The following is a 27,724-nucleotide window of genomic DNA, read 5'->3' as shown; positions in this document are numbered from 1 at the left end:
GTGGCCTCCGCGACCTGGTGGCCACAAGCTGCAGCTCCTTCCTCTTCCTGACCTGTGCCAGCTCCGCCACCGATCTTTTAGACCGGCGGCCTCCACCATTGTCCTCCGGTGGTTTTCGACAAGAGCTCTCCTGAGCTCTGCCATGGTACCTGTTGTAGGTAGCCCTGCTGATGCTGCTAGATCCACTGCTTCATTCCGGGGAGTTTGTAAATCCAGGACCTCCTGGATCGCTGTTATCCTCTCGTGCCTCCTGGTCTTCTCCGGCGCGATTACATTTCTCTTCTGCACTCATTGCTGCTTTACTCCTCCTGCCTTGGGCCCCACGTTCGTTGCCAATCTTCTGAGTAGATTTTTGCCCCACTTCCTCTATCAGAGTTCCCAGTGTCGCTCTGGGCCGGCTAAACTCAGTCGGCGACTGGGGTGGGCCGCGGCAGGGGACGGGAGTCTTGGTGGGGCGTCCGTCCCACCCTCGTTCGAGTTGGGGGTTGAAACAGGGTTTTGAGTGTTATAGAGAATGTTTCCCTCTTTTAGGAAAGAGGGGCCGTGCTTTCGCACTGCCAAACAGGGTTGTCGCGGGAAGAAGGGAACAGGAACCTTGCAGTGTTAGTCGTGAGAAAGGGCTTCGTGTCGGGACTAAGTCTTAGTCCTCGGGCACCGGGTGTCTTCCCGGGGTCCGGGTGGTTGCGGAGCTCTGGTAAAGGCTTCCCTGGCCTTCAGAGGTCCTCTTCCGGTCCGCACTGGTTTAGTGCGCTGCGGCGGCCCGCGCTCTGGACTTTCCTAAGTCCTACTTGCCGGGCACCAGCTGTCCTCCTGGGGTCCGGATCGGCGCGGAGTTGCGGGAAAGCTTTTCCTCACCTTCCCGGACGTCCCCTTGCGATCCCGCGCTGGACTAGTGCGCTGCGGCGGCCAGCACTCTGGACTTTCCTAAGTCCTACTTGCCGGGCACAGCTGTCCTCCTGGGGTCCGGATCGGCCGCGGAGTTGCGGGAAAGGCTTTTCCTGGCCTTCCCAGACGTCCTCTTGCGATCCCGCACTGGACTAGTGCGCTGCGGCGGCCAGCACTCTGGACTTCCTAAGTCCTACTTGCGGGCACCAGCTGTCCTCCTGGGGTCCGGATCGGCCGCGGAGTTGCGGGAAGGCTTTTCTGGCCTTCCCAGACGTCCTCTTGCGATCCCGCACTGGACTAATGCGCTGCGGCGGCCAGCACTCTGGACTTTCCTAAGTCCTACTTGCCGGGCACCAGCTGTCCTCCTGGGGTCCGGATCGGCCGCGGAGTTGCGGGAAAGGTTTTTACACACCTTCCTAGATGTCCTTTCTCGATCCCGCACTGGATTGGTGCGCTGTGGCGGCCAGCACTCTGGACTTTCCTAAGTCCTACTTGCCGGGCACCAGCTGTCCTCCTGGGGTCCGGATCGTCCGCGGAGTTGCGGGAAAGGCTTTCCACACCTTCCCAGATGTCTCTTGCGCCTCGATGTCACTGGTGGTCTACCAATGGGGAGTCAGGTTTTGACCAAACCTGACGTGTCGCCGTTGGTCGAAACTGGTAACCCGTTGTCTAAACAGGTTAAATGTCGTTCAACACTCGCCCAAACGAGTGTAGAGCAGTGGAATTCACCGTGTTGGAGGCTAATCGACTTTAGCCTCAACACAACTCCCGGTCGCTGAAGAAATCGGAGTTCACTTAGTACAAGACGTACTGTGACGTTGCTAGCTGCTCGCTGCTTCCTTCTCACCTCTCTCGACCGCTCGACTTGGCTCTCCGAACTCGACTTCCTCTTGCTGGCCTTTCTCGAGCCTCCCTCAGTGACCGAGAGGGAGGGGAGAGAGGATGCACAGCATCGCTGAGCGGTAGGCCAGTGGCTGGCTTGAACGTTGACCCCTCAGATTCTATGATAGATAGATAGATAGATAGATAGATAAACGAATTTATTTCAGGAAACAAAAGATACATTTCACAAGTAATCAGTAATGTCACTAGTGTAACAGAACAACAAATAAAAAATTGTATTATTAGCTCAAATTCGATAAGCTTAGCCGAAGCCGTCAGCCAGAGTTGAGTAGTTCTACTATCTAATCTTGATAGAAAATTTCCCAAAAAAAATTCGGATTCTACTTCTTAATATAATTGATGAAACAACAAACGTAAACCAAAATGTTATCGAAGACCAAAAGCAACCCCCAGCAGCTTCATCCTTATCTGTCCTAAACTAATATTATCACTACACTTTTGAAAAACATCATTCATTAGATAATAATTTCAGCAACAACTGAAAAAGCATTCCTCGGATCATTTGCCAGCACTATGAAATAAATTTAAAATAGAATATATCTGACATGGTGAGTAAGTAACTCAATGAACAATAACAAGAGAATAATGAATGAATAAATTCAATGTATGGCAACTCAAATTGAACCTAAATACACATGTAAAATGTAAATGTGTACATGTAAATGTACACATATGTATTGTAAAATACATAACTTATCAAATATATTACACTGAGAAAAAACTTGAATTACATATGAAGCATCATTATCTCCTACCATAGGGCCATAGAAAAAGAAAAGACAAGGAAAATTTTACCTATACAATCATATCATAAAAGTTAATAGCTACAGAAGATTAATCTTATACTTACTATAAATATAAATAAACCGATATTTAACATAGATAAATCGATAATATTATGTAAACCAAGTCTAATCCAAGTCTATCCTCAGATTCTATGAAAGATAGCCGAGCGTCGAATAAATGAGCCCTAAATTCATTCCTTTCTCTAGTTACGATATACATCGTGACACACTGTTCCTACTAAGGGAAGGGGGGGGAAGAGAGGGGGAGGAGGGGGGGGGTGAGGATGGAAGGGGTAAACGGCAGACAGAATGTCCCAAATGCCTGAGTACATTCTGCCGCCTCTCCGCCGGTCAACATAGACCGAACATAAACTGGGCGCCAGGTTGGTTCCTCGCCAACCGGTGGTGATGCGTCGGCACCATCCGAAGAAATGAGCAAGCTACCCGGCCAGATCCTAGGCCTAGCTTCAGAGAAGATCTGAAGATCTGCGCCGTGCTTTCGCACTGCGTTGAGACGCCGTGTTCGCACACTGCAAGAGACCGCCGTGCTTCCGCACTGCGATGGGGGATGCCGTGCTTTCGCACTGCAAGAAACGCCGTGCTTTCGCACTGCAAAGGACCGCCGTGCTTCCGCACTGCAATGGGGGACGCCGTGTTTGCACACTGCAAGAGGCCGCCGTGCTTCCGCACTGCGATGGGGGACGCCGTGTTTGCACACTGCAAGAGGCCGCCGTGCTTCCGCACTGCGATGGGGGGACGCCGTGCTTTCGCACTGCAAGAAACGCCGTGCTTTCGCACTGCAAAAATAAGGACGCGGTGCTTTCGCACTGCAAAAGAATGCCGTGCTTTCGCACTGCCCGGGGCGCCGTGCTTCCGCACTGCCAGGAACACCATGCTTTCGCATCGCGAAAAGGACGCCGTGCTCCCGCACTGCAGAGTTGCCGTGTTTCCACACTGCCGAGGACGCCGTGCTTCCGCACTGCAGATGAGAGCGCCGTGCTCTCGCACTGCCAGGAAGGGCGGTAACACAAAAAAAAACGAGGTGAACACACCTCAGACAGGTTCTGAGAACCTAAGTAGCATTGCAAGGGAAACGCCGTGCTTCCGCACTGAAAAGAGTCGCCGTGCTCTCGCACTGCAAAAATAAGGACGCGGTGCTTTCGCACTGCCGAGTCGCTGTGCTTCCGCACTGCCCAGGACGCCGTGCTTCCGCACTGCAGGTGAGAGCGCCGTGCTTTCGCACTGCCGGGGAGCGCCGTGTCACACTTGCAGGACACTGCCGGGAAGTGTCGTGCTTCGCACTGTACACAAATGGACGCCGTGCTTCCGCACTGCCGAGTCGCCGTGTTTTCACACTGCAAAAGGACGCCGTGCTGTCGCACTGCAGGTAAGAGTCGCGGTGCTCTCGCACTGCCAGGAGGGACAACACAGGGTACACAAAACACAAAAAACGAGGTGAACAACACCTCAGACAGGTTCTGGGAACCCAAATAACATTGCAAGGGAAACGCCATGCTTCCGCACTGCAATGAGTTGCCGTGCTCTCGCACTGCAAAAATAAGGACGCGGTGCTTGCGCACTGCAAAAGGAACGCCGTGCTTTCGCACTGCCCGGGGCGCCGTGCTTCCGCACTGCCAGGAACGCTATGCTTTCGCATCGCGAAAAGGACGCCGTGCTCCCGCACTGCAGAGTTGCCGTGTTTCCACACTGCCGAGGACGCCGTGCTTCCGCACTGCAGATGAGAGTCGCGGTGCTCTCGCACTGCCAGGAGGGGCGGGTAGCACAAAAAAAAACGAGGTGAACAACACCTCAGACAGGTTCCGAGAACCTAAATAACATTGCAAGGGAAACGCCGTGCTTCCGCACTGCAATGAGCCGGGCTTTCGCCCTGCATGGCCGTGTTTTCACACTGCCTTGCTTTGCCGTGCTTGCGCACTGCATGTGCCGGGCTTTCGCCCTGCATGGCCGTGTTCTCACACTGCCTTGCTTCGCCGTGCTTGCGCACTGCATGTGCCGGGCTCCGCCCTGCATGGCCGTGTTTTCACACTGCCTTGCTTTGCCGTGCTTGCGCACTGCATGTGCCGGGCTTTTGCCCTGCATGGCCGTGTTTTCACACTGCCTTGCTTCGCCGTGCTTGCGCACTGCATGTGCCGGGCTTTCGCCCTGCATGGCCGTGTTTTCACACTGCCTTGCTTCGCCGTGCTTGCGCACTGCATGTGCCGGGCTTTCGCCCTGCATGGCCGTGTTTTCACACTGCCTTGCTTTGCCGTGCTTGCGCACTGCATGAGCCGGGCTTTCGCCCTGCATGGCCGTGTTTTCACACTGCCTTGCTTCGCCGTGCTTGCGCACTGCATATCTTCCAGCATCAGACAGCTGGGATGAATCTCCAACACGACCAGGTAGTAACTCGTCATGGTCTCAACAATAGTCAGCTGAGATACAGCTCCAATAATTCCAGGAGCTCGTCGAGGAAGTAGACTCAAGTTGCAGTCCCCATCCTCAAGAAGAAACGTGATACACAACAATGTACCTCTTCACAGGAGGCAGAAGTTGATAGAGGTGAATTGGAGTCCAGGAAAATACCAAGTGTCAGAGTGATGGATACTCTCAGTTAGTTCAGTGTATCAGCAGCTTATTGTTCACAATAAAAGATGAGAGATGACAATATGATGTAGCATACTGAATTATATGGTTGACATGAAGCCACTAGTTGTGATGTTACACCACATATTTCGATTTTATATCACATTAAATGTGGTCGAAATAATTCATTTTCGATCTGTTATTAGGATCTCAGCCTTCTCACTATATCACAATAATAAAATCGGAACTATAAATTCAACTCAATATTCCACTTCTCACTGTTCATTTCAATAATGAAATCAATCACATGATTTACTTATGCAAAGTAACCTTCCATTGGATATAAATGACAGTGTGTTTATAATAACAGATAACATCTGCTAATTAATTCACAACCCGTGAACATTTATTGCTCAATCTCTCTTTCTCACTTCAAGACTTATTTCACCCCGAAATAAATCTTAATTTACTTTTTCAAAGTAATTATTCACACAAGGCGTGTATAATGACACAACCGCTGTTAATTAATTCACACTCAGTAAATATTGATTTTCCGAAAAATAATCACAACAATCAGCACAAAAAGTAATAATTGAATTAATTAATGCACCGTCAATAAACTCATGATGGTAGGCTGAATAAAAATTAGATTCACTCTCGAGACGTGATCTAATTCCAAACTAACAATAGCACGATCAAACACAGACTGACTCAATAACAGTAGAATATCTGGAAAAACTAGAATTCACATGAATTCTATTTTATAAATTGTTATTGAAAAGGAGAAGTAATTCTCCACAGACTAGAAGCTTGGGGATAGCAGTTAGCCAGTTGAGATAATGTTTATCTTATCTGCACAGCACAAGTGACTTCTCGATCCAACATAGAATTAATTCGAATTGAAATAATAATTATTTTATTCCAATTCATAGTAAGTCCTCCGACTTTATTTTCAAGTGAAATATTAGAAAATTTTAATCATAATCTGAAGCTAATAACCCCCGATTGTAGTACATCTCGACTCACAATCAAACGCAATTTATTCATTCCACATGAATAATTAATTGCAACGTAATTCACTTTTATCCCACAGTATAATAACGTCTGTTAATTAACTGCATCGTAACACTTTACACGGATTAAAGCAATTACCACCAGCTTCATTAAATGATTTCAATTATTATAACCATTACCTCATGGTTACAATATTATTCGGATCACACTGATCTATAATATTTTCTCATATCCTCTATCCACTCATTTTGCCATCAACTATTTATGGCAAATAGAAAACAAGCTACTGCAAGTTTTGTTTGTTAACCTGTACCTGGTTACAACAATATCGGTAACATACCGATCAAGAAAATTTAGTCTAGTTGGAATCGATTTTGGCTGTTATTAGCTAGTCATAGACTGTAGAAAATTTTCTTGATTACCCTTGCTTGGTCACATCATAATATATTCCAAATTGAAATTATTGAGATTGCCATCAGATCAAAAGAAACGCATTAATCTGACAATAATAATTTTTTCCATCTAATTCAGCCAGTGCTTATGACTGTTTATAATAATTAAACTGTAATGGTTGAGTTGCCATTTAGTTTAAGTAGAACTCTATTTCATAGGAAAAATTAAACGGAATATGCTGTTTTCTTTTAATAAATTATTGACCAATTTCTTTCAATAACAATAATATGTCAGTCTTTTAATATTCTCATTATTTTCGGAATTGTGCTAATGCTATTAATTTTCAAAATTCGGCTAATAAATTCGTGCTAATAATTCCGAATTAATTTCTTCAATTTCTATGCATTTTGTCTTTGATAACAAAATTTAATTTCCTCATTTTAAATGGGATAATTTATGAATCAAAAATAGCTCTAAAGCTGTGATATGATTGAACTTCTATGATATTCACCCCTTCTCGCCTCTTACCTCCTTATTGGCGGCGCGTGACACCTCTCTGGTATCCCATCCTCCGGATAGGCAGCGACCCTCTATAGACTCGCTCGGCCTCCTGCTGTCCATCCGCTCGAATTCCGTCCACCTTTTCCGCAACTGCTCCATCAACATCCTCTTCCTCATCTTCGGGCAGGTGTGGCTGGAGCTTGGTGCCCTTCTCGTGCACAGTAAACCTCTTACCGGCACTCAGCATTTCCTCGACCTCATAGAGGCCAGAAAATTCCGGCGCTAACTTCGCGGCGAGCTGATTAGCACCCGAGGACAGGTGACACTCCTTCCTGTAGACTAGCTGTCCAGAGTTCACCTTCCTTGTCCTCCTTTTCCAATTATAATACCGGTTGGCATTATAATTCTTGTCTCCAACATCTGAAACTACTTTGAGTGTAGTTTCCCGCACCGGCAGTCTTCTAGACTGCACAACTTGACGATTATCTCCAGCTCCTTGCTGAAAATTATCCTCCTTCCGCCTCCGGTACCGCTTTCCCGGACAGTTGAACCTCCAGTGCCCAGCTCGTTCACAGTACCAGCAAATGAACTTTCCACGGGCTGGAGAAATTTTCTGAGAAATAAATTCCTCTTTTCCAGCCTTCCACACAGCTCCCACGTGCTTCTGGACTTGAGGAAATTTCTTCTTCTCCTGCTTCTTCACAGGAATAATTCCAGGTGGCTTCCTTGACCTCCCTATGTCAGGCTGGGTTTTAACAGTAGCCAGCCTCGAGTTGACAGCTCCTTTTCCCACTTTTGGAGTGGAAATATCGTCTCCAATGTGCTTTTTGACGAGATGAGGATCCCATTCCACTGACCGGGAATAGGGGTCTATTTTCACCCGGTGCTCACGAAGAAACTCCATACCAAGCAGAACATCTGGAGAAAGCCCATCCATTATTGTGAGTGTTGTTGATAGGGATATTCTGCCAATTTTCAGGTTGGTTATAACACCACCTCGCAGTCGTGCAGCCGCTCCGTTAGCCATAACAGCGCCGCGCTGCACAGGCTCTCGTTCCACTGCTTCCAAACTATTAAAAGCTTTAGAGCTAATATAGTTGGATTCTGCTCCTGTGTCGAGAAGAGCACTATACTGTCTGCTTCCTATTTTCACTATAGTGAAAAGACGGTTGTCATCCTGGAGCTCTGGCTCTAGCTGGATTTGAAGCCTCGTTTTAACCACTGCTGTTTTATCAGAAGTCTTCTTCTGCTCTCTCTCACAGGAACAATTGGGTCGAGGCTTCCCGCACTTTGAGCAGAGTGAAGCCTCCGGACACTCGATCTCCAGTGTCCCACCTTCTTGCACTGCCAACACACGGGGCCTTCTGGAGGTTGTTCACTCCGACGCCGTGTAGTAGTAGTCTCCTGTCGAGGCTTGGTCTGCTTCCTCACCTCCTCCTGCTTCACAGCTCGTTGTCTCTGTTGAGCACTCTTCTCCTCGAACTTAATTCGTTCATATTGTCTCGCTAAGTGTAGCAAGTCGTCGATGGTGTAAACTTCAGCCTCCCTGATGTAGAGCTTGTAGCGTGGTAGAAGATTCTTGTACAATCTCTGTACCTGGCTCCTCTCTGAAAAACCACCTCTTCTTCTCATCAGCGTTAGCAGCTCCTCGACATAGTCGTCTATGAGCTCGCCTTCTCTCTGCCGCCTGTCGAGAATTTCATTCTCAAGATCCTCCACATAAGTAGGTGGATAGTAACGAGACCGAAAGTCTCTCAGGAAATCGTCCCAGTGTCTCCACTGTTCTCTCCTATTCCTCATCCATAAGGAACATTTCCCCGCTAACATTTCAGGTAGCGCTGGAAATAACTGTCTGCCAGACAAGCCATATGCTTGTTGCAGCTCCTCGAGCCGCTCCATAAAACTTGGAGCATCTCCACTCCCATCATATGAGAGCCGCCACCCTCGAACCTTGTCACACACGGCACCCGGGTCCATACAGGATGTAGCAGGCACCGCTGACCTGGTAGGTGACCTCAACACATGCCTAGGCATGTTATAATGCCTCTCCGGCATCTCCGGCCTCACCAGTGCAGGCTCTGCCTCCTCGCTAACTGGTGCTGGCCTTCGCGCTCTTCGACGAAGCGCCTCCTCCCCATTATCCAGAACGGGGAGCATCGCAACAATCCGCTGTCGTTGCTCCAGTAGAGCCCTCCTCAGGCTCGTTCTTGTGCTATCTGTCAGCACTGAGTCGAGTATTAGATCAATCAAGCCCTGATCGTGCACTCTGTACACCCAGGAGTTGCTGGAGTCTCCATCAAACTCTGGAGACGTCTCCTTGGGTATTTCTTCCAGTCTGGAACATGCAGTGGCCTCCGCGACTGGTGGCCACAAAGCTGCAGCTCCTTCCTCTTCCTGACCTGTGCCAGCTCCGCCACCGATCCTGTTTAGACCGGCGGCCTCCACCATTGTCCTCCGGTGGTTTTCGACAAGAGCTCTCCTGAGCTCTGCCATGGTACCTGTTGTAGGTAGCCCTGCTGATGCTGCTAGATCCACTGCTTCATTCCGGTGGAGTTTGTAAATCCAGGACACTCCTGGATCGCTGTTATCCTCTCGTGCCTCCTGGTCTTCTCCGGCGCGATTACATTTCTCTTCTGCACTCATTGCTGCTTTACTCCTCCTGCCTTGGGCCCCACGTTCGTGTGCCAATCTTCTGAGTAGATTTTTGCCCACACCTTCCTCTATCAGAGTTCCCAGTGTCGCTCTGGGCCGGCTAAACTCAGTCGGCGACTGGGGTGGGCCGCGGCAGGGGACGGGAGTCTTGGTGGGGCGTCCGTCAACCACCCTCGTTCGAGTTGGGGGTTGAAACAGGGTTTTGAGTGTTATAGAGAAATGTTTCCCTCTTTTAGGAAAGAGGGGCCGTGCTTTCGCACTGCCAAACAGGGTTGGTCGCGGGAAGAAGGGAACAGGAACCTTGCAGTGTTAGTCGTGAGAAAGGGCTTCGTGTCGGGACTAAGTCTTAGTCCTCGGGCACCGGGTGTCTTCCCGGGGTCCGGGTTGGTTGCGGAGCTCTGGTAAAGGCTTTCCCTGGCCTTCCCAGAGGTCCTCTTCCGGTTCCGCACTGGTTTAGTGCGCTGCGGCGGCCCGCGCTCTGGACTTTCCTAAGTCCTACTTGCCGGGCACCAGCTGTCCTCCTGGGGTCCGGATCGGCCGCGGAGTTGCGGGAAAGGCTTTTCCTCACCTTCCCGGACGTCCCCTTGCGATCCCGCGCTGGACTAGTGCGCTGCGGCGGCCAGCACTCTGGACTTTCCTAAGTCCTACTTGCCGGGCACCAGCTGTCCTCCTGGGGTCCGGATCGGCCGCGGAGTTGCGGGAAAGGCTTTTCCTGGCCTTCCCAGACGTCCTCTTGCGATCCCGCACTGGACTAGTGCGCTGCGGCGGCCAGCACTCTGGACTTTCCTAAGTCCTACTTGCCGGGCACCAGCTGTCCTCCTGGGGTCCGGATCGGCCGCGGAGTTGCGGGAAGGCTTTTCCTGGCCTTCCCAGACGTCCTCTTGCGATCCCGCACTGGACTAATGCGCTGCGGCGGCCAGCACTCTGGACTTTCCTAAGTCCTACTTGCCGGGCACCAGCTGTCCTCCTGGGGTCCGGATCGGCCGCGGAGTTGCGGGAAAGGTTTTTACACACCTTCCTAGATGTCCTTTCTCGATCCCGCACTGGATTGGTGCGCTGCGGCGGCCAGCACTCTGGACTTTCCTAAGTCCTACTTGCCGGGCACCAGCTGTCCTCCTGGGGTCCGGATCGTCCGCGGAGTTGCGGGAAAGGCTTTTCCACACCTTCCCAGATGTCCTCTTGCGCCTCGATGTCCCACTGGTGGTCTACCAATGGGGAGTCAGGTTTCGACCAAACCTGACGTGTCGCCGTTGGTCGAAACTGGTAACCCGTCGTCTAAACAGGTTAAATGTCGTTCAACACTCGCCCAAACGAGTGTAGAGCAGTGGAATTCACCGTGTTGGAGGCTAATCGACTTTAGCCTCAACACAACTCCCGGTCGCTGAAGAAATCGGAGTTCACTTAGTACAAGACGTACTGTGACGTTGCTAGCTGCTCGCTGCTTCCTTCTCACCTCTCTCGACCGCTCGACTTGGCTCTCCGAACTCGACTTCCTCTTGCTGGCCTTTCTCGAGCCTCCCTCAGTGACCGAGAGGGAGGGGAGAGAGGATGCGCAGCATCGCTGAGCGGTAGGCCAGTGGCTGGCTTGAACGTTGACCCCTCAGATTCTATGAAAGATAGCCGAGCGTCGAATAAATGAGCCCTAAATTCAATTCCTTTCTCTAGTTACGATATACATCGTGACACAATAGACAAGACTCTAAATCACTTTGGCAGGGAATAAAAGAATTCGGGCTTGGCAAACAGAAATCGAATCCACAAATTGACTTACCATTGAATAATATAAATGACCATTTCGTTTCACACTCTAACCAACGCGACGAAGTTGTCATTGCTAATCATATAGATAATCTTGAAGAGCAGGTTACAAACTTAGATTTACCAATCACTGATCAATTTCATTTCCATCCAATCTCAGAAGAAGACACTTTCAGAGCAATTCAACGTATTCATAGTAATGCTACGGGTGTAGACAAAATTCCTATTAAATTTATCAAGATATGTTATTTGCTGTTTTACCACCATTACATACATTTTCAACAAGTCACTTGAAGAAGGCATTTTCCCTGAAAACTGGAAGTTTGCTCTGGTTCGCCCTCTAAATAAAGTTCCATCACCCAATAAAGTTGAGGATTTTAGACCAATCAGTATTTTACCTGCATTGTCCAAAGTGCTAGAAAGACTCATTCATGCTCAAGTTGTAAAATTTCTAGACAACAATAGTAAGCTTCATAACTTTCAATCAGGCTTTAGAAAATTCCATTCAACTGAGACAGCTCTGCTTCGTGTCACTGATGATATAAGGTAAGCTATGGACCAAAGAAAATGCACCATCCTCACCTTATTTGATTTTTCTAAAGCATTCGATACTGTTGATCATACAGTCCTTCTGAATAAGTTGGCTATTCTTGGTTTCAGTCGCAACTCGTTAGTTTGGTTTAAATCCTATCTATTAGGTAGGAAACAATGTGTATCTGTCGGTGACAAAAAGTCAACTTGGAAACACGTTATGCATGGAGTACCACAAGATTCAATTTTAGGCCCTCTCCTCTTCACTTTGTATGCTAATGACCTTTCTTCCATTATCAAATTCTCCAGTTTCCATACTTATGCAGACGACCTTCAAATCTATTTAAGCTGTCCCATAACAAAAATTAATGAAACAGTTGGAATAATGAATCAGGATATCAATTCGATAGTGGAATGGACAAAGAAAAATGGCCTTAAGCTTAATCCCATCAAAACACAACCCATTATAATTGGATATTCTCGTCTTATAAACAATATTGACCTTGAATCGATTCACAAAATTAGTGTAGACGGTAATGACATTCCTTACTGTAGCTCAGTTAAAATTTAGGCATTATTATGAATAATACTCTTGACTGGTCAGAACAAGTGAACAAAACTTGTAAAAAGGTATTCTCAGCCATGCATGCATTGAAGAAAATGCACGATATCCTCCCTAGAAACATTAAATTATTATTGGTTCAATCTCTCATCTTCCCACATTTAATGTATTGTAATTCTGTTCTTAACGATATGCAAGTCACTCTGAATGATAAACTACAGCGTTGCCAAAATTATTGTCTACGTTTCGTCTACTCTCTCCAACGCCATGATCATATCACCCCAGCCCACATTGCTAGTTCAACATTGAAGCTTCCCGATCAGAGGCTTTTTCGAATAGTCAAGCTTGTTAGAGATATCTTGAAATACGGTAATCCGAACTATTTTAAAGATGATTTCAAATTTGTCTCTGAAGGTAGGAGGATAGATGCTTCACATACTAGAACCGGAGAAAGTACTTTAAGGATACCCAATCATCGAACTACTATTTTCACAAAATCCTTCTTAGTCAGTGCCTGTCGTGCATGGAATACACTTCCTGTTTCTATCAGGTCTATCGAGAGCCGAGCGAGCTTCAACCTGACTTTAAAAAAACATATTTTGGAGCAAATGACTGAAACTGTCCGACCCTAGAACGATCACATGACAACCATCCCTCACCCATTCCACCATATAAACCTTTAAACCATGTTATAGAACGAATTGTATATATATATATATATATATATATATATATATATATATATATATATATTATATAAACTCATGTTATTTCAATTATCCACTGCATACTGCTGTATATTACTGAAATTTGATAACCCTGATCTACTTTCAGCCTACTTCATTTTATTAATCAATTATTTGATCTTATCTACCTATATAATTATTTTACTTTATCAATTTACTGTTTTTTTTTCTCTTCAATATTCATATTGATTAAAACTTTTACAATATTTCCATTAATAAATAAATCCTTAGTTTAAATAACGAAATTAACGTTTTGGTAGAGAGTTAGTGGGGAGGATATTTTTATTATTCTTCCAAAGAATGGACATTGATATGTCCAAAGCTCCGCCAATTTATGTAGATGCATAACAATATGATTATTATCTATAGTTATCATATTACAAATTGCTTTTTCATATCATATACAGTTCTATAGTTATTTTCCTAGTCTATATTATGTAAATTCATCTATAATTTTGCTGTATTGTAAGCTATTGTATATAAGTGTATAAGCCAGTATATATTGTAATCTACATAAATAAAGTACTCAATCAATTCCTCTATCCTATTTTATCAATACTGTTCTCCTTTGTTTCTTTAAATCGGTATCCTATGTACTCTTCATTTTTTATTCAATCTTTAATTCGATCCTTATCAATGTATATCAACACCTTTTTCTCCATTAAATCATTTTCATAAATCAATTCTCTCCAGTCTTCTCTCTTTCTCTATCCTATTTTATCAATATTGTTCTCCTTTGTTCTTCAAATCGGTATCCTATGTACTCTTCATTTTTTATTCAATCTTTAATTCGATCCGAATCAATATTATTATCAACACATTTTTTCCAATAAACAATACTCAGCTATCATAATCTTCTCTCGTTCTCTATCCTATTTTATCAATATTGTCCTTCTTTTTGTTTGTTGTAATTTGCTCTTTCTTTTGTTAAATAGCTAGGAAAACAGCAGAGAGAGATTCAGCAGTGGACACTCGGCCAGTGAAAACTGCAGCCAAATCAGTGCAGGCAAGAGCTAAATCCAAAGATGAAACGGATACTAATAGCAGTAGTGACTCTAATAAAAACATCAGTGATCCAGGTAATGATCAAATCAATCTTTATAGTGAGATACTGTATCATTTGTGTTAATACTGTATCAGATTGTGCTGATACTGTATCAAATTGTGTTGATACTGTATCATGTTGTGGTTGTTCTTGTTCTATAGTGAGGTCTTGAGGATTTGTTTAGAATTTTGGTGGAATCAATCTTTCTATAGTGAGGTCCACGTTATAATGGCAGTGGATAAAGATAGATGAACAGCGTTGCCTATTCTCTGCCTTAATTAATTATATAACTACATCGTCAAAAACAGAGTTGGCATCGTTGCGGAGCTAGAAAATGATAGTACTACCTGCTTTGTCGAATGATAGTCAAGGATAGCAACATTAAAGTTGATCAAATACTGTCATTATAACGTGGACCTCACTATAGTGAGATACTGTATCATATTGATTTGATACTGTATCAAATTGTCTTGATACTGTATCATGTTGTGTTTTGTTCTTGTTCTATAGTGAGGTCTACGTTATAATGGCAGATTTGATTAGAATTGGTGGAATCAATCTTTATAGTGAGATACTGTATCATTTTGGTTTGATATTGTATCAGATTGTGTTGATACTGTATCAAATTGTGTTGATACTGTATCATGTTGTGGTTGTTCTTGTTCCAAAATGAGGTCTACGTTATAATGGCAGTATTTTATTGAAATTGGTGTTGCTATCCGTGTCTATCACTAGTAGTTCTGTAAACAGTAGACCTCGCGCTCAGTAAGTTACATTGACCTTTTGTTATGTTTTCTCAAAAATTAATAAATAATTTATCAATTTGAAATGTCTAGAAAAAATCCTAAATAAATATAGAGCTTTCTGTCCTATCGTACCGTAACGTGTCGTCCCGGAATGTGAGTGTGAGCGCTGTTATCATGTCTGGCTGCAACTGTCTATAACGTTGATGGAAAGATACAATTTTCAAGATGTTCGATGTTTTTGAACGGGTAGTATTATAGTCAACTGTCTACTAACGTGATGAAAAGATAAATTTTCAAGATGTTCGATGTTTTTGAACGGGTAGTATTATAGTCCATTAGACAGCTGATTTATGATGAATAATTCTAGTCTGATTCTTACGGTAATATTGGCGTATGAAGGGGGCTCCTTTTTCCTTTTAAATTGAAATGCAAAATTTCCAAAAACCTTGTATATACGTCGACGCGCAATTTAAAAAGGAACATTCTTGTCAAATTTCATGAAAATCTATTACCGCGTTTCGCCGTAAATGCGCAACATAAAAACATATAAACATATCAACAGAAATGCCAAACCGTCGACTTGAATCTTAGACCTCACTTCGCTCGGTCAATTAGACAGAGCAGATAGCTCTACCCTTTTCTACTCCCCACTGTTGTCAAGTAGTTTGTTGACTGTGAAGAAACACAAATAACTACCAGAATATTATATATCAATCATAAAATCCCGAGAAAATTGATTTTCTTGACTAATAAAATATATAATATTTTGAGATGGGTAGCAGAAGGTACTATTGTCCCTGTGTTCAGGCTGTTCTATTATTCCTATCTTACTAATTATAATTATCACCGTTAAATCCATGACTCACAGGGACAGAAATGGCGGCTACTCAAATTCTTGTCTATTGTCCATTTGAGTGAGGGGTCAATATTTCAGCACAATATTTAACTTACAAGTAGAAAAATGTTGTGCAGGATTGGATGAAGTTTGTATGATAGCATGTGATATTTAACAATGACTTTCGTGTCAAATTCATGAAGTTGTTAACAACTCCAATTAAATAACAGAATTATATGAAGGCACATTGCTCAATAGAAGTTTAATTACATTTAGAGTTCAAACCTAAACCAAATGTAACAGTATAGTAAGATTGATTTAAACCTGGATCAAATCAACTTGGGCTAAACTGCTGTCCGTCATACAAACCGAAATATGTGAATTGAAGTTCCTATTCCATATTTCCTAAATGAATGTATTCCTGTATTGTGTTCAATGATATGTTGATGATTCTTCTTCATCTTGAGTGTGTTCAGATTGTAAATATGCTGTCATTGGATAAGACTTGATTTGATTTGCTTTGTATGCCTTTATTGTAATTCTCAGCTCTTATTTGGATATTAATATTCTAAAATTATTAGGCTTTCAAATGTTTTTTCGACTTTCAAACAATATCATTAAATTCTAAATTGTTTTCACTTGCCAATTATTCTCAAGGAGTATTCTCGGACCAGAAATGTGAAGTGCGTGACATACATACATAACCTTTTGGATTTCATTACCATTAAAATTTGAAAGAGGAATAGTATAAGCTAAACTTAGATTTCCTCTTTTAGACTATGATATGTATTATTATGGATCATTGTAATTATTTGTATAGATAAATAAATTTGAAAATTCTTCTTTTTTCCAGTTCCGAAATCCGATCGTTTCGCCTCTTTCAAGTCGAAAAAATCGACAATGGAAAGCGAAAGAAGGTCGAAAGAAAGAGAGAAAGAGAAGGCACAAGATGAAGAGAAGATGAAAAGAGAGAGACAGTTATTGGATGATGAAAGGAAGAGGTTGGAGGAAACCATCAGGAATCTGACAGAGAAACAAACTGAGCTCATAAATAAGTTACATGAAGCTTATGATGGGACTGCCAGGCTAAATGAACAGGTAATTATAAAATTTAACTCTTTAATGTTTGTTTCCATTGTTAATAATCACTTATTGAACAACGGAAGTGTCAACCAGTGTTGATGAAGAACCTAGTGTCCGAAAGCGCTCCAAAAATGTTGAGTAGAAGCTAATAGCTTTTATTTATAAATACTTGACTGCTATGTCGTAATTTAGTTGTTCATAAGTAATAAAATTTAAATTGAATAAATGTATTTTTATTTGCTCTTTATAACATTAAAAGTGATGTGGGCGAAGTTGAGGCAATAAGAGCCTCCTCTTCCACAAATATAGTGAGTAAATATAATGAGGGATTCACGTTATAAAGTGAGAACCTCATTAACATTAGTTTGCTATCCTTTAAAAACAGATTATTAGTCAAAACAGATGGATCTATAACTAGAAGTTCAGCTGAAGATGTGGTAGGTGCTACCATGAAACCTGGTTCTGTAATGTGAATTTATTTTTGAACAAATATAGTGGTATTGACAACATCAACATCTTATTCTTTCAACTGCAGATGGATCTATCACTCAATAAAATCCGGTATTAGATAAATACCAGTACTTAAAACTATCACTTGATATACCTATATAGGTACTTATAATCTATAGTGTGATTCACGTTATAAAGTCAGCACCTGATGAACATTGGTGTTGCCATCCTTGTCTGTCATTAGACAAAGTAGATAGCTCTATCCGTTTCTAGCGCCACACCGTTAACAAACTCTTTTCAGATAGGGATAGAAATGGTTTTGGGCGAATGCCTGTTGGTTCATCCCGAATTTTATAATATTCATTAATTTGTATTTATTTATTCATTCACATCATTGTAAATGAATTAACGAATGTCTCGACCAAATTCATGACGTCAGTATAATATGATGATTGAAGAATGAAAACCATGTGGTTAACTCATGTGGTATATAATACTTATTTTATTCATTATTATCTCAAGTTATTCATTATTGTTTAGGGAAATTTTTATATAGTGTGGTCCATGTTATATTGCCATTATTTGGTTAACATTGGTGTCTATCATTCCACAAAGCAGATAGTGCTATCCTTTTCTAGCTCTGTAACGTTGCGAGGTTATATCTTAACAGTTTAGAAATATAATTAGCAAAATATTCAAACTCTATTATGAAAATGTAGGCTATTATTTAATCATTGGAAATAGCTATTTGTGCAACTAGTGCGCAAAGTGACAGTTTGCTGCACTGAAAAAAACGTTTACGCCCGAGCCTACGGCTCGGGCGGAATGGTTTCTTGAGTGCAGCAGAGGAACTTTGCGCACGTATTTCACATTAAGTTTTTCCTACAGTTACCATTGAATATGAAAAGTGGGTAATTATGGGTAAAATTGCCTGAAATCCATCAAATAGCTTAGTAGTGTTTGAATGGCGAGGCGGCTGTGTGTGTGTGCTGTGGTGGCACTGTGCTGTTGCTGTCCTCGATATAATATATATAGTAATAATTAGCGCGTTGTGCTTGGTTGCACCTCTGCTCACTATAGCAGCCACAGCAGTCACTGTTACCAACTTCATTTTCATTTTGCTGCACTGTTGCTCCATATAACCTACTAAGTATTTTGCGTTGCCATGTTGCAAATCTGGAGTGCAGAAAAATTTTCCCGCACTAGAGCGGAAAAGTGATTCTTTGCGTTCTGTAATCAGTGCAGCAATGGCCACTTTTCAACGTAACTGTAGGAAAATATATTTTCTTAACGAATAAATCATAATTGATTATTTTGAACAAGAATGAACAGTTGATATCACATCATATAGGCCTTCTATCCTCTATAGAAGGCAATAGCAAGGCAGAGAATCGGCATCGCTGTTCTTTTATCTTTCTCCACTGCCACTATAACGTGGGCCTCATCATAGTAACCTCATGCGATATATCATCATTATTTGTTCATTATTAGCTCAAGCTTTTAATTATTGCTTAGAGAACTTTCAAAATTCAAATTCATTTCCACCTTCATACAACATAGTCATTTATAGTAATATCATAGATTTCGTTATTTTTAGTGTCATTGAAACAGTCTCAGAGACTAACTATTAATTTTCAATTCACTATAAATCTTACACTATGAAAAACGTTGAAACTTCAGATCATCTATTGATGACCCAAGTAGTTCTGAGATTATGAGAGCAGTAGAAATTATATAGTCTACATACACTATCATGTGATATACTGCAGCATCTTTATTTCTTGTTTATCAACTCAATTTATTTAACACACTTTTTTATGTTTTTCACACGATATGCAGTCAAATATTTAAGTAAATAATCAAAAACTAGTACTTACTGACTGTAGTAACAGTCAACACTGTTGAAAATGATCGCGAGACGGTCGAAAGTACTACAGTCACTAAGTAATAGATTTATTATTACTTAAATATTTGACTTCATGTCGTGTGAAAAACATAGAAAAAAGTGTGTTAATACATGGCAGCTCGGAATGGATCAATAAACTATCATCTTCAATTTATTTATTTGTATTTTTATTAATTAGTTTATTAGTTTCAAAAAAGGGTACTATCATTATATTTTAAAAAACAATGTATGTATTATTGTTTAGGGCACATCTTCTACAGATAAAGAACTGATTATCAAGCTGGAGCGTTTGCAAGCAGAGAAAGACACTTATCAGAAGGAATTGACCAAGATTCGTGAACAAATATCAAACCTGGTCGATTCAAATGCATCAAATGAGGTATTAAACTTCGTTTTAAATTTATTATTTAATTTATTATTTCTTATTTGTATTAAATTTCATTATTTTCAAAATTTTCTTCTATAATTTGTGATGGTTACTTCTCTAGTTTGTTATTGATTCTTCAACGGTTTTATTCGTAGAGGAAAAACAAGCAAAAAATTAATATTCCTCGCCCAAATTGTTTAATATCAGTTCGAAATACGTTTATTATGAGTAACTTTTATCATAGAGGAAAGATAGTATAAGAAGATATCCTATGATATAGGGCGTTAATCTTCCTAATTTCAAAGTTAACTCAAGCCGATAGTCCTAGTAGTTGTTTTTGGTGAAGCTATGTGACGCTGGTAGTCTCTCATACTGTGCCGGTCTTACACTCCCAACAACACAATAATAATATAAAATAGTAGTCAATATTAATCGGCTTCAGTTAACGAAAAATCGGCTCGAAATGTGGAACATATACCATGGGATATCTTCTGCTATTTCTTCTCTAATATGGGAGTGACTAAACATAAACTTATTTCGGACTATTATTAATCTGAATTCGAGAGGAGAATATCACATGATTCGCTTCAGATACTGTTGCTGGTGAGATGTTGTGATATCTTTCCATAATGAAAACATTGGGATTTTGTTTAAAATATCACTTATTTATTGTAAAATAACAAACATAACAAACACACCAATGGTCACATCTTCAGTGGTGGACCTGATGACACCATCTTCAACACTGAAGAGTACACCATTGGTGTCGAATTATGTTTAACATAATCATGTGTTTGGGGGGTATCCACCCCAAATGAATACTGATGAGAAAAGCATTCCTGGAAGAAGCCGCACCATCCTTGCTCAACTGAGATCGGGCTACTCTTTGATTGTGAACAGGTACATGTCCAGAATCACTGATGGTGTGAGTGATTCATGTCCCGACCCCACAGCACAGAGCATCTTTTCAGCTGCCCCTCAAAGCCGACACCTCTGGACCGACCCCTGTGGGGTGGCCCGCTTCCTGGGCCTTGAGACGGAGGGGGAGTGAAACTACAGGGTCCCCGAAGTTGCTACCACAACAACAAACATGTTTGTTATTTTACAATAAATAAGTGATATTTTTGACAAAATCTCAGTGTTTTCATACATGTTTCGTCTGCTTTTTCTCTTCCAATGTCATTTTAATGATGAGTGATTTTGTGCAAATGGATGATCGAATATTAGGAATACCTATAGTGAAATTCAGGTTATAAATTCCTATAGAAAGTGTGCTTGGCTTGCTATAGTGTGAGGTCCACATTATAATGGCAGTATTCAATAAACATTGATGTTGCTATCATTGTCTATCATTCGGCAAAGCAGATAGCGCTATCCTTATGCTATCTTTTCTCTATGCGTACATTTATTTCTCCATATCACAATTATTTGTCCAATATTTACAAGACTTAATCTATTTCAGACTATGTGTAACCTTATCTAAATTTGGGAGAGAAATAGCACAAGGTTTCCTTATTTTTTCTCTCCCTTTCATACTGATGATGTACTTATTGTATGAATCAATAGAGAATATAGGATATTAGGAATAAATAAATAAATATCTTTACTAGGAATAAATAATTTACTTTTTTGTACTTTCTGTCAACAGCCAGGCTTGCGTAACCAGTCGCCATCTTGTATCCTACAGCGTCTAGAGACGGAGCTTGACTTTTATCAGAAAGAATTCAACCGACTCCAGAAGCAGATTAGCAGCAATGTGAACCCCTCCAGTCACGACCAATCGGAAGTAAGTTGCTTCTGTTCAAGAAAATGCGGCTGCAAAACTGTCAATCTGCATGCGTTTACATGACCGCCATCTTGGATTTTAATCGAAACGAAAATTAGAAATATGAGTTGTTGAAATAAAGTTGATTTGATAGAAATATTGTTGAAGATGGTTGGATTTTAATTTAAATATTGTAGATGAAAGTGAAGGATTGTCTTCTGTCAACCGATTATCAATCGAGCGTTATCTTTGATTTTAATCAAAACGAAAATTAGAAATACAAGTTGTTGAAATAAAGTTGATTTGATGGAAATATTGTTGAAGATGGTTGGATTTTAATTGAAATATTGTAGATGAAAGTGGAGGAATGTCTTCTTTCAATCGAGTATCAATTGAGCGTCATCATGGATTCAAATCAAAATGAGGATTCGAATTGAAATAAAGTTGGATTTTAATGCAAATATTGTTGAAAATAGTTGGATTTTAATTAAAGTATTGTAAATGAAATTGAAGGATTGTCTTCTGTCAACCGATTATCAATTCAGTGTCATCTTTGATCTTAATCGAAAAAAAAAAATTGAATTGAAATGAAGTTTGATTCTAATGGAAATATTGTAGATAAAAGTGGAGGATTTTCTCCTGTCAACCGAGTATCAATTGACCGCCATCTTCTTTAGATTTGAATGAGATTGAAAATTAGAATGAAAATAGAAATTTGTCTCCTATCAACCAGATCAGATTGACCTACTCATCGAAACTTTTTAATAAAATTGTACACCTATGAGTACGGTATCTTGAAAAACAAGTGCTCCTTTAGTATGATAATACAATTTAAAAAAAAATATTAGTTCTATATTTGGGGACTGGTTGTTATAAACCAATATTTTGATTTCAAGTAATCAAGAGAATTTTCCAAAATATTTCTGCCAAGCGAAGTTACAGTAACTGATTTGATGAAGACAATTTTGTAAAAAACATGTTGTAAAAAATACATTTTGGAGAGTATTTGTTACAATTAGAGTTTCATCCTAGAAATTAGCCTAGTTATTTAATGAAGGCATAGTAAAAATTATAGTATATATTGAAGAATGCATTATGAGAAACTTGTTAATGAAACCTCTATGTAAATACAAGCAATAAATCATTTATTCGCATTCTTATTATTATAGGTCACTCTAGTTTTGGAAATATTTTACACTACTTGATAAATCCTTCAATCATTTACCAAGGATTGTTATTGGCCTATTTTAACTGTCGAAGATTTCAGTATTTCAAGTTTTTAATTGGACCCTTGCGTAGCACGGGTTACCTGCCAGTCATATAATAGCCTACTTTGCGTTCATTAGTTCTTACATTAAAACTCAATAGTTGAAAAGCAGGTTGCATGAGATTATTATTAAACGAAAATCCAAATTAAATGCTGTAATTCACCCCGAAGACTTCTGCTACTACAAATATTGACAACAAGGTAAACAGCTAGATGGAAATTCGATGAGCGCTACTATTCAAAAATTATTTGTCAGCCCGGGAATTCCATCTTGTCACCCTGTTGACAATATTTGCAGTACGGTAGCAGAAGTCTTTGGGGTGAATTACAGCATTTAATTTGGATTTTCGGAATTTGGATTTAATAATTATTAATTCATTAGCTTTTGAATAATTGCAATATCTCAGTAATTTCCATGTGTTGCATGAAAAAGCTTGATTTGTGTAAGTACCTATTATAAATAATTTTATTATTCTGTGTTTTGAAGGTGATTTTGTGGTTGATCTGATGTCAAAACAATTCATTTATAAAACAATTCGAGATACTAATAGTTTAGTTAGTAAACTGTTATCAATATCTAGTAAACTAAAAGTTAAAACATGGAGTAGCAGAATATATAGTATGGGTAAAGGCCTACGATTGGCCGTTAGCTGTCGACAAATAATGCTAAAATGTTCTATGTCAAACATAAATTCAAACAAAACTTAATTCTGAAGCTTCGTTTACCCCTAAGTTATTAACTAAATAATCCTTATAGATTCTATTAGATTGAACATAACTTATGATACACATGATGAACATATGTGTTTGTCAAGTTCCGTTCAATCTAATAGAATCTATGAGGATTATGATATCAACATTTTGTTAATAACTTTGGTGTAAACGCACCTTTAGTAGCATTTATCACATAATAAAAAAATCTTTTCTCTATTCTGTAGCTCTATTAACAAATTGTTATTGATTTTCTATATATTGTACTTAAACGAATCACAAATTTTGAATTTTGAGTTTTCACTTGTCATCGTTGTCAAATTATTGAACATATGAGCAGAATGCATTCATTCTCTCACTCTTTCTGTACACATTACATACAACATCACACACATTTACATTTACACTTATACACTGACTCAATTACAATTCATATTTTTCGTTACTCGTTTTATTATTTTCTATTTTAACTCAGTTTGTAGTTTTTTATCAATGCTAAAATTTTTAATAAAATGGTTGAACGTCGGTGTCAAGAAATGAAGAAATGCAAGGTATATAATCATCTCCCATTAATTACTGTTTAATTTTGTCACTGATTTAGCTTATTTTTAATAGTTTTCAAACAATCTTTAATTTTAATTGATTTCGTAACTATGTTTTGTGTGAGGAAAAATGCATGAAATTTATTTTGATTAAGTATCTATTATGTTAACCTCAAGCCTAATAGGTTATACTAGGTTAGGGGCCTGTTGTTTATGTTTATGTTTTTCTAACAAAACTAGTAGATTAAAATTTTGAAGATAATAATGATAGCTCATGTTTAGTGATTATGTTCAAGCTATAATTATCACGATTTCCCTTCAACTGGATTATAAACTCAACATTAGTGAGTGAATTTCCTATTAAATAAAATAAACCTTGTAAACTATTCAATTTAAAAGCATTTTTCCAAGGTGCTAAGAATAATGCTCGGTGCCCGTTGCAAAAAGCCAGTTAATTTTTAACCGTGACTAATCCCAATAGAACCAATTAGAGAAGCCGTCTTTCCAAAAACTTCTCTGATTGGTTCTTGTAAAGTTAATCACGGTTAAAATTTAACCGGCTTTTGTTCAACCGGGCCTAATTCTACATTGAGATTTTGTCTCTGTCATCTTTCAACAATTCAAGAATCAAGGAAATAAAAAATAATAATAGAAAAATTACTGCAAAAATATATATTTAAGCTCATAAATACGGCAGTTGTACAAATGGAAATATTGAGAAATTTCATTTATTCAAATGTTAATCAATGAATAAATATGAACTAAACAAAAATCCAAATTAATGTATCTGGCAGTAATCAAAGATAATCCAAATGCAAAAGTCTTTAGGGTGATTTGCAGTATTGGGATTTTCGCTTAATAATAGGGTAGTTGTAATTAGTATCGTAATATTTTTCAAATTAAACATCTAGAAAGCTCTTTTTACTATACATATTTTTGGGGGCTTCACTAAATCTTTTCTCATGCCAATCCATTCATATTAATTGGTAGAATAATTTCATTCATATCATGTAGTTGTGTAACTTTATTAAAAATTCATTTATAATCAAGTCTGTTAGTTACCTTGTTTAGACTTGAGTTCCACTAATATTGCAAGAGTTGAGTTGATCAGTGCCTGATGAGTAATAGTTTAAAATAATTGAGTAACTAAGTTAAAACTTAAATTATATCATTGTCTGTTTTTTCAATACTGTATTCAAAACTTACACTTTCAATAATTCTATAAAAAATATTACCAATGAAGCACTCTATGAATGTTACTGTTTTGAAAGTGTCTTACCAATTTTCTATCTTCTTCTTTCAGGTTGGAGAACTTAGAGAGAAACTGAATGAGAAAGAGAGAGAGATATGTTGACTAAAAGAGAAATTGAGAGATCTGTGTGCCCAGCAGAGAGTCTCTCCTATACAGCATCCATCGCAAAATGTAAATATTCAATATTTTTCTTCTATTTTCCATTGAAGTTTATTTTAATTATGTACTCGTATAACATCTACATGAGTTGTATGATTCAAAGATCTAGGTGTTGTTTTATGAAAATCAGATTAGTAGATAGTAGTAATATAGGAGGCTACTCCAAGTTAGACCGATACATTTGAATATATTATCTACTCTATAGTGAGGTGCACATTATAATAGCAATATTTGATTAACATTGGTGTTTCTATCCTTGTCTAACATTCGACAAAGCAGATAGCGCTATCCTTCTCTAGCTCCGCAACGCTGCCAGAACCTTTTTTAATAATGTAGGAATATAATCAATTAACAAGATATTTAATCTCAATCTTGAAAATCTTATTAAATAAATAATTGAACAAATTTTTTTCGCCAAATAGAATGTAATATTGATTACTTCAAACAATTATGATCAGTTAATATTATATCAGATATACCGGTATCAGCTATCCTCTATAGAAGGCAGTGGCAAGGCAAAGAATCGGTAACGCTGTTCTCTCATCTTTCCCCACTGCAATTATAACGTGGACCTCACTATAGCAGAAGTTTCTAGGTTTGTTGGTAGCAGATAATTAAGATCTTTACTGAGTAATTATTATTATGTTATAATATCTTTTAAGAGAAGAATTTGAATTGAATTTTGATTTGGTGTTTAATTTGTAATGGAATGAGAGAATATAAGTTAGATACCTTTTTCAGAATTCTCATATAGCCTTTTAGACTTGTATATCATAATATTGTACAATATACTTCGAAGCTAAAATTGATAAATCATTGATACTGTTATGTAATATGTGTCACATCATATGCGACTGTCGGCCTCAGCAACTAAATTTTAGCGCTAGTTTTATAATCAATTTTATATCACCATCTCAAACAGGTCTAGTACCTCGAGATGCAAATACTCAATTGGCATTGCATTTATTTTGTAATAGTATTTTCCCATGTTGTAAAATTTGTATCGCTTTTATTATGTATTTCTAAGATGTGTAATTTTAATTTCTGCCAATAAAACATTTTCATTTTTCGACAGGGCGCTATTCTAAGACTGGAAATGGAGAGAGATTCAGCGAAAGCGGATTGTTCAAGACTGGAGGAAGATAGAAATGCTCTGAAAGAAAAACTGAGAGTAAGTAGGCCTATAGGACACGATGCACAAATTTTCATCAAATTTTAATGTTATTAAGATCTGATTAAAGACGTCCTCCGCTTCTCTGATTGGTTCTCGTGGCATTCAATTACCAAATTCAATTAATTCGATCATAATTAAGATGCAAAGATTGTAGCAATTATTTAAACACCGTTTCTGTAAAGCCAATGAGAACTCGTAGGCCTATTTCTGTACTTATAAGTATAAAGGTGTTGAAGTCTGTTTTCATGATTTTTCAGGAGAGCAAAAACAAAGTTCAAAAAATCCTGTACGAAATTTATGAATCATTATTTAAAGCATTAGAACGCTCCACATATTTCTCCACATGTTTACTGTGCCCAATAATGGTTTCTCACTATTGACATTTTTTATACAGGAGTAAACAAAAATGTGAACGACTTAAACCCTTTGTATCAAAGTATTTTATGACTCAACCCTTTTTGATCTTGATTTGAGTTGACTTGTATCATTTATAATTATCAATACCTATTTATTTTCTTTAAAGTTATAAGTTGAATGATATAATTTATATCAATACCTATTTCTCTTCTTCAAGTTATAAATTGAGTCGTATCATTTTACCAATACCTCAACATCACATTTACTCATATCTTATTTTCAATCTGTATTTTCTCAATTTAGTTAATAAATATCAATTTCATAATTAGTTTATCGATTTTAAATTCAGCGAATTACGCCAGGCCCTCACAAACACAGGCTTTTGCCTACATGTGAGTCTCTCATAACGTAGGGTTTATAAATGTACTGTATTATTTGTAAATTGTGAGAATAAAAAATTTGATTTGACCTTTTTATCTAATTCCACCTTTAAAAGGTGGAATGGCGAAAGTTGACTTGTATCATTTATATCAAACATGAATGATTTTTCTGAGATGTATCCATTTTACCATAGAATAACTATAAAACAATACTACATAAACTTGAATCCTTTATACCAAAAAAGAGCAAATTTTTCTGAATAAGAACATGTAGAAAAGTCAAAATCGACATTTTGTGAGTTAACCCCTTTTAGCTTATCAGTGTACAGATTTGATATATTCATAAGAGGTGGGACCTCCTCGTCGGGAACT

The 27,724-nt window shown here is 39.5% G+C and overlaps 1 protein-coding gene across 1 annotated transcript in view; it reads left to right on the top strand.

Moving 5' to 3' along the window:
- The window catches only part of LOC120355148 (golgin subfamily A member 6-like protein 22), an 81,083-nt gene extending 54,471 nt beyond the window's left edge, over nucleotides 1–26,612 (top strand). The window contains exons 5-10 of the mRNA XM_039443469.1: nucleotides 14,249–14,392; nucleotides 16,793–17,037; nucleotides 19,623–19,757; nucleotides 21,394–21,531; nucleotides 25,334–25,453; nucleotides 26,517–26,612. Of these exons, the coding sequence (XP_039299403.1) occupies nucleotides 14,249–14,392; nucleotides 16,793–17,037; nucleotides 19,623–19,757; nucleotides 21,394–21,531; nucleotides 25,334–25,384 (713 nt within the window). The 3' untranslated portion in view covers nucleotides 25,385–25,453; nucleotides 26,517–26,612. The remainder of the gene's footprint in view (nucleotides 1–14,248; nucleotides 14,393–16,792; nucleotides 17,038–19,622; nucleotides 19,758–21,393; nucleotides 21,532–25,333; nucleotides 25,454–26,516) is intronic.
- The last annotated feature ends 1,112 nt before the right edge of the window (nucleotides 26,613–27,724 follow it).

Source organism: Nilaparvata lugens, chromosome Y, assembly GCF_014356525.2.
Source record: "Nilaparvata lugens isolate BPH chromosome Y, ASM1435652v1, whole genome shotgun sequence".
NCBI classification, from domain to species: domain Eukaryota; kingdom Metazoa; phylum Arthropoda; class Insecta; order Hemiptera; family Delphacidae; genus Nilaparvata; species Nilaparvata lugens.
Note: the sequence above shows the minus strand (reverse complement) of the source record. Positions and strands in the feature narration are given on the sequence as shown.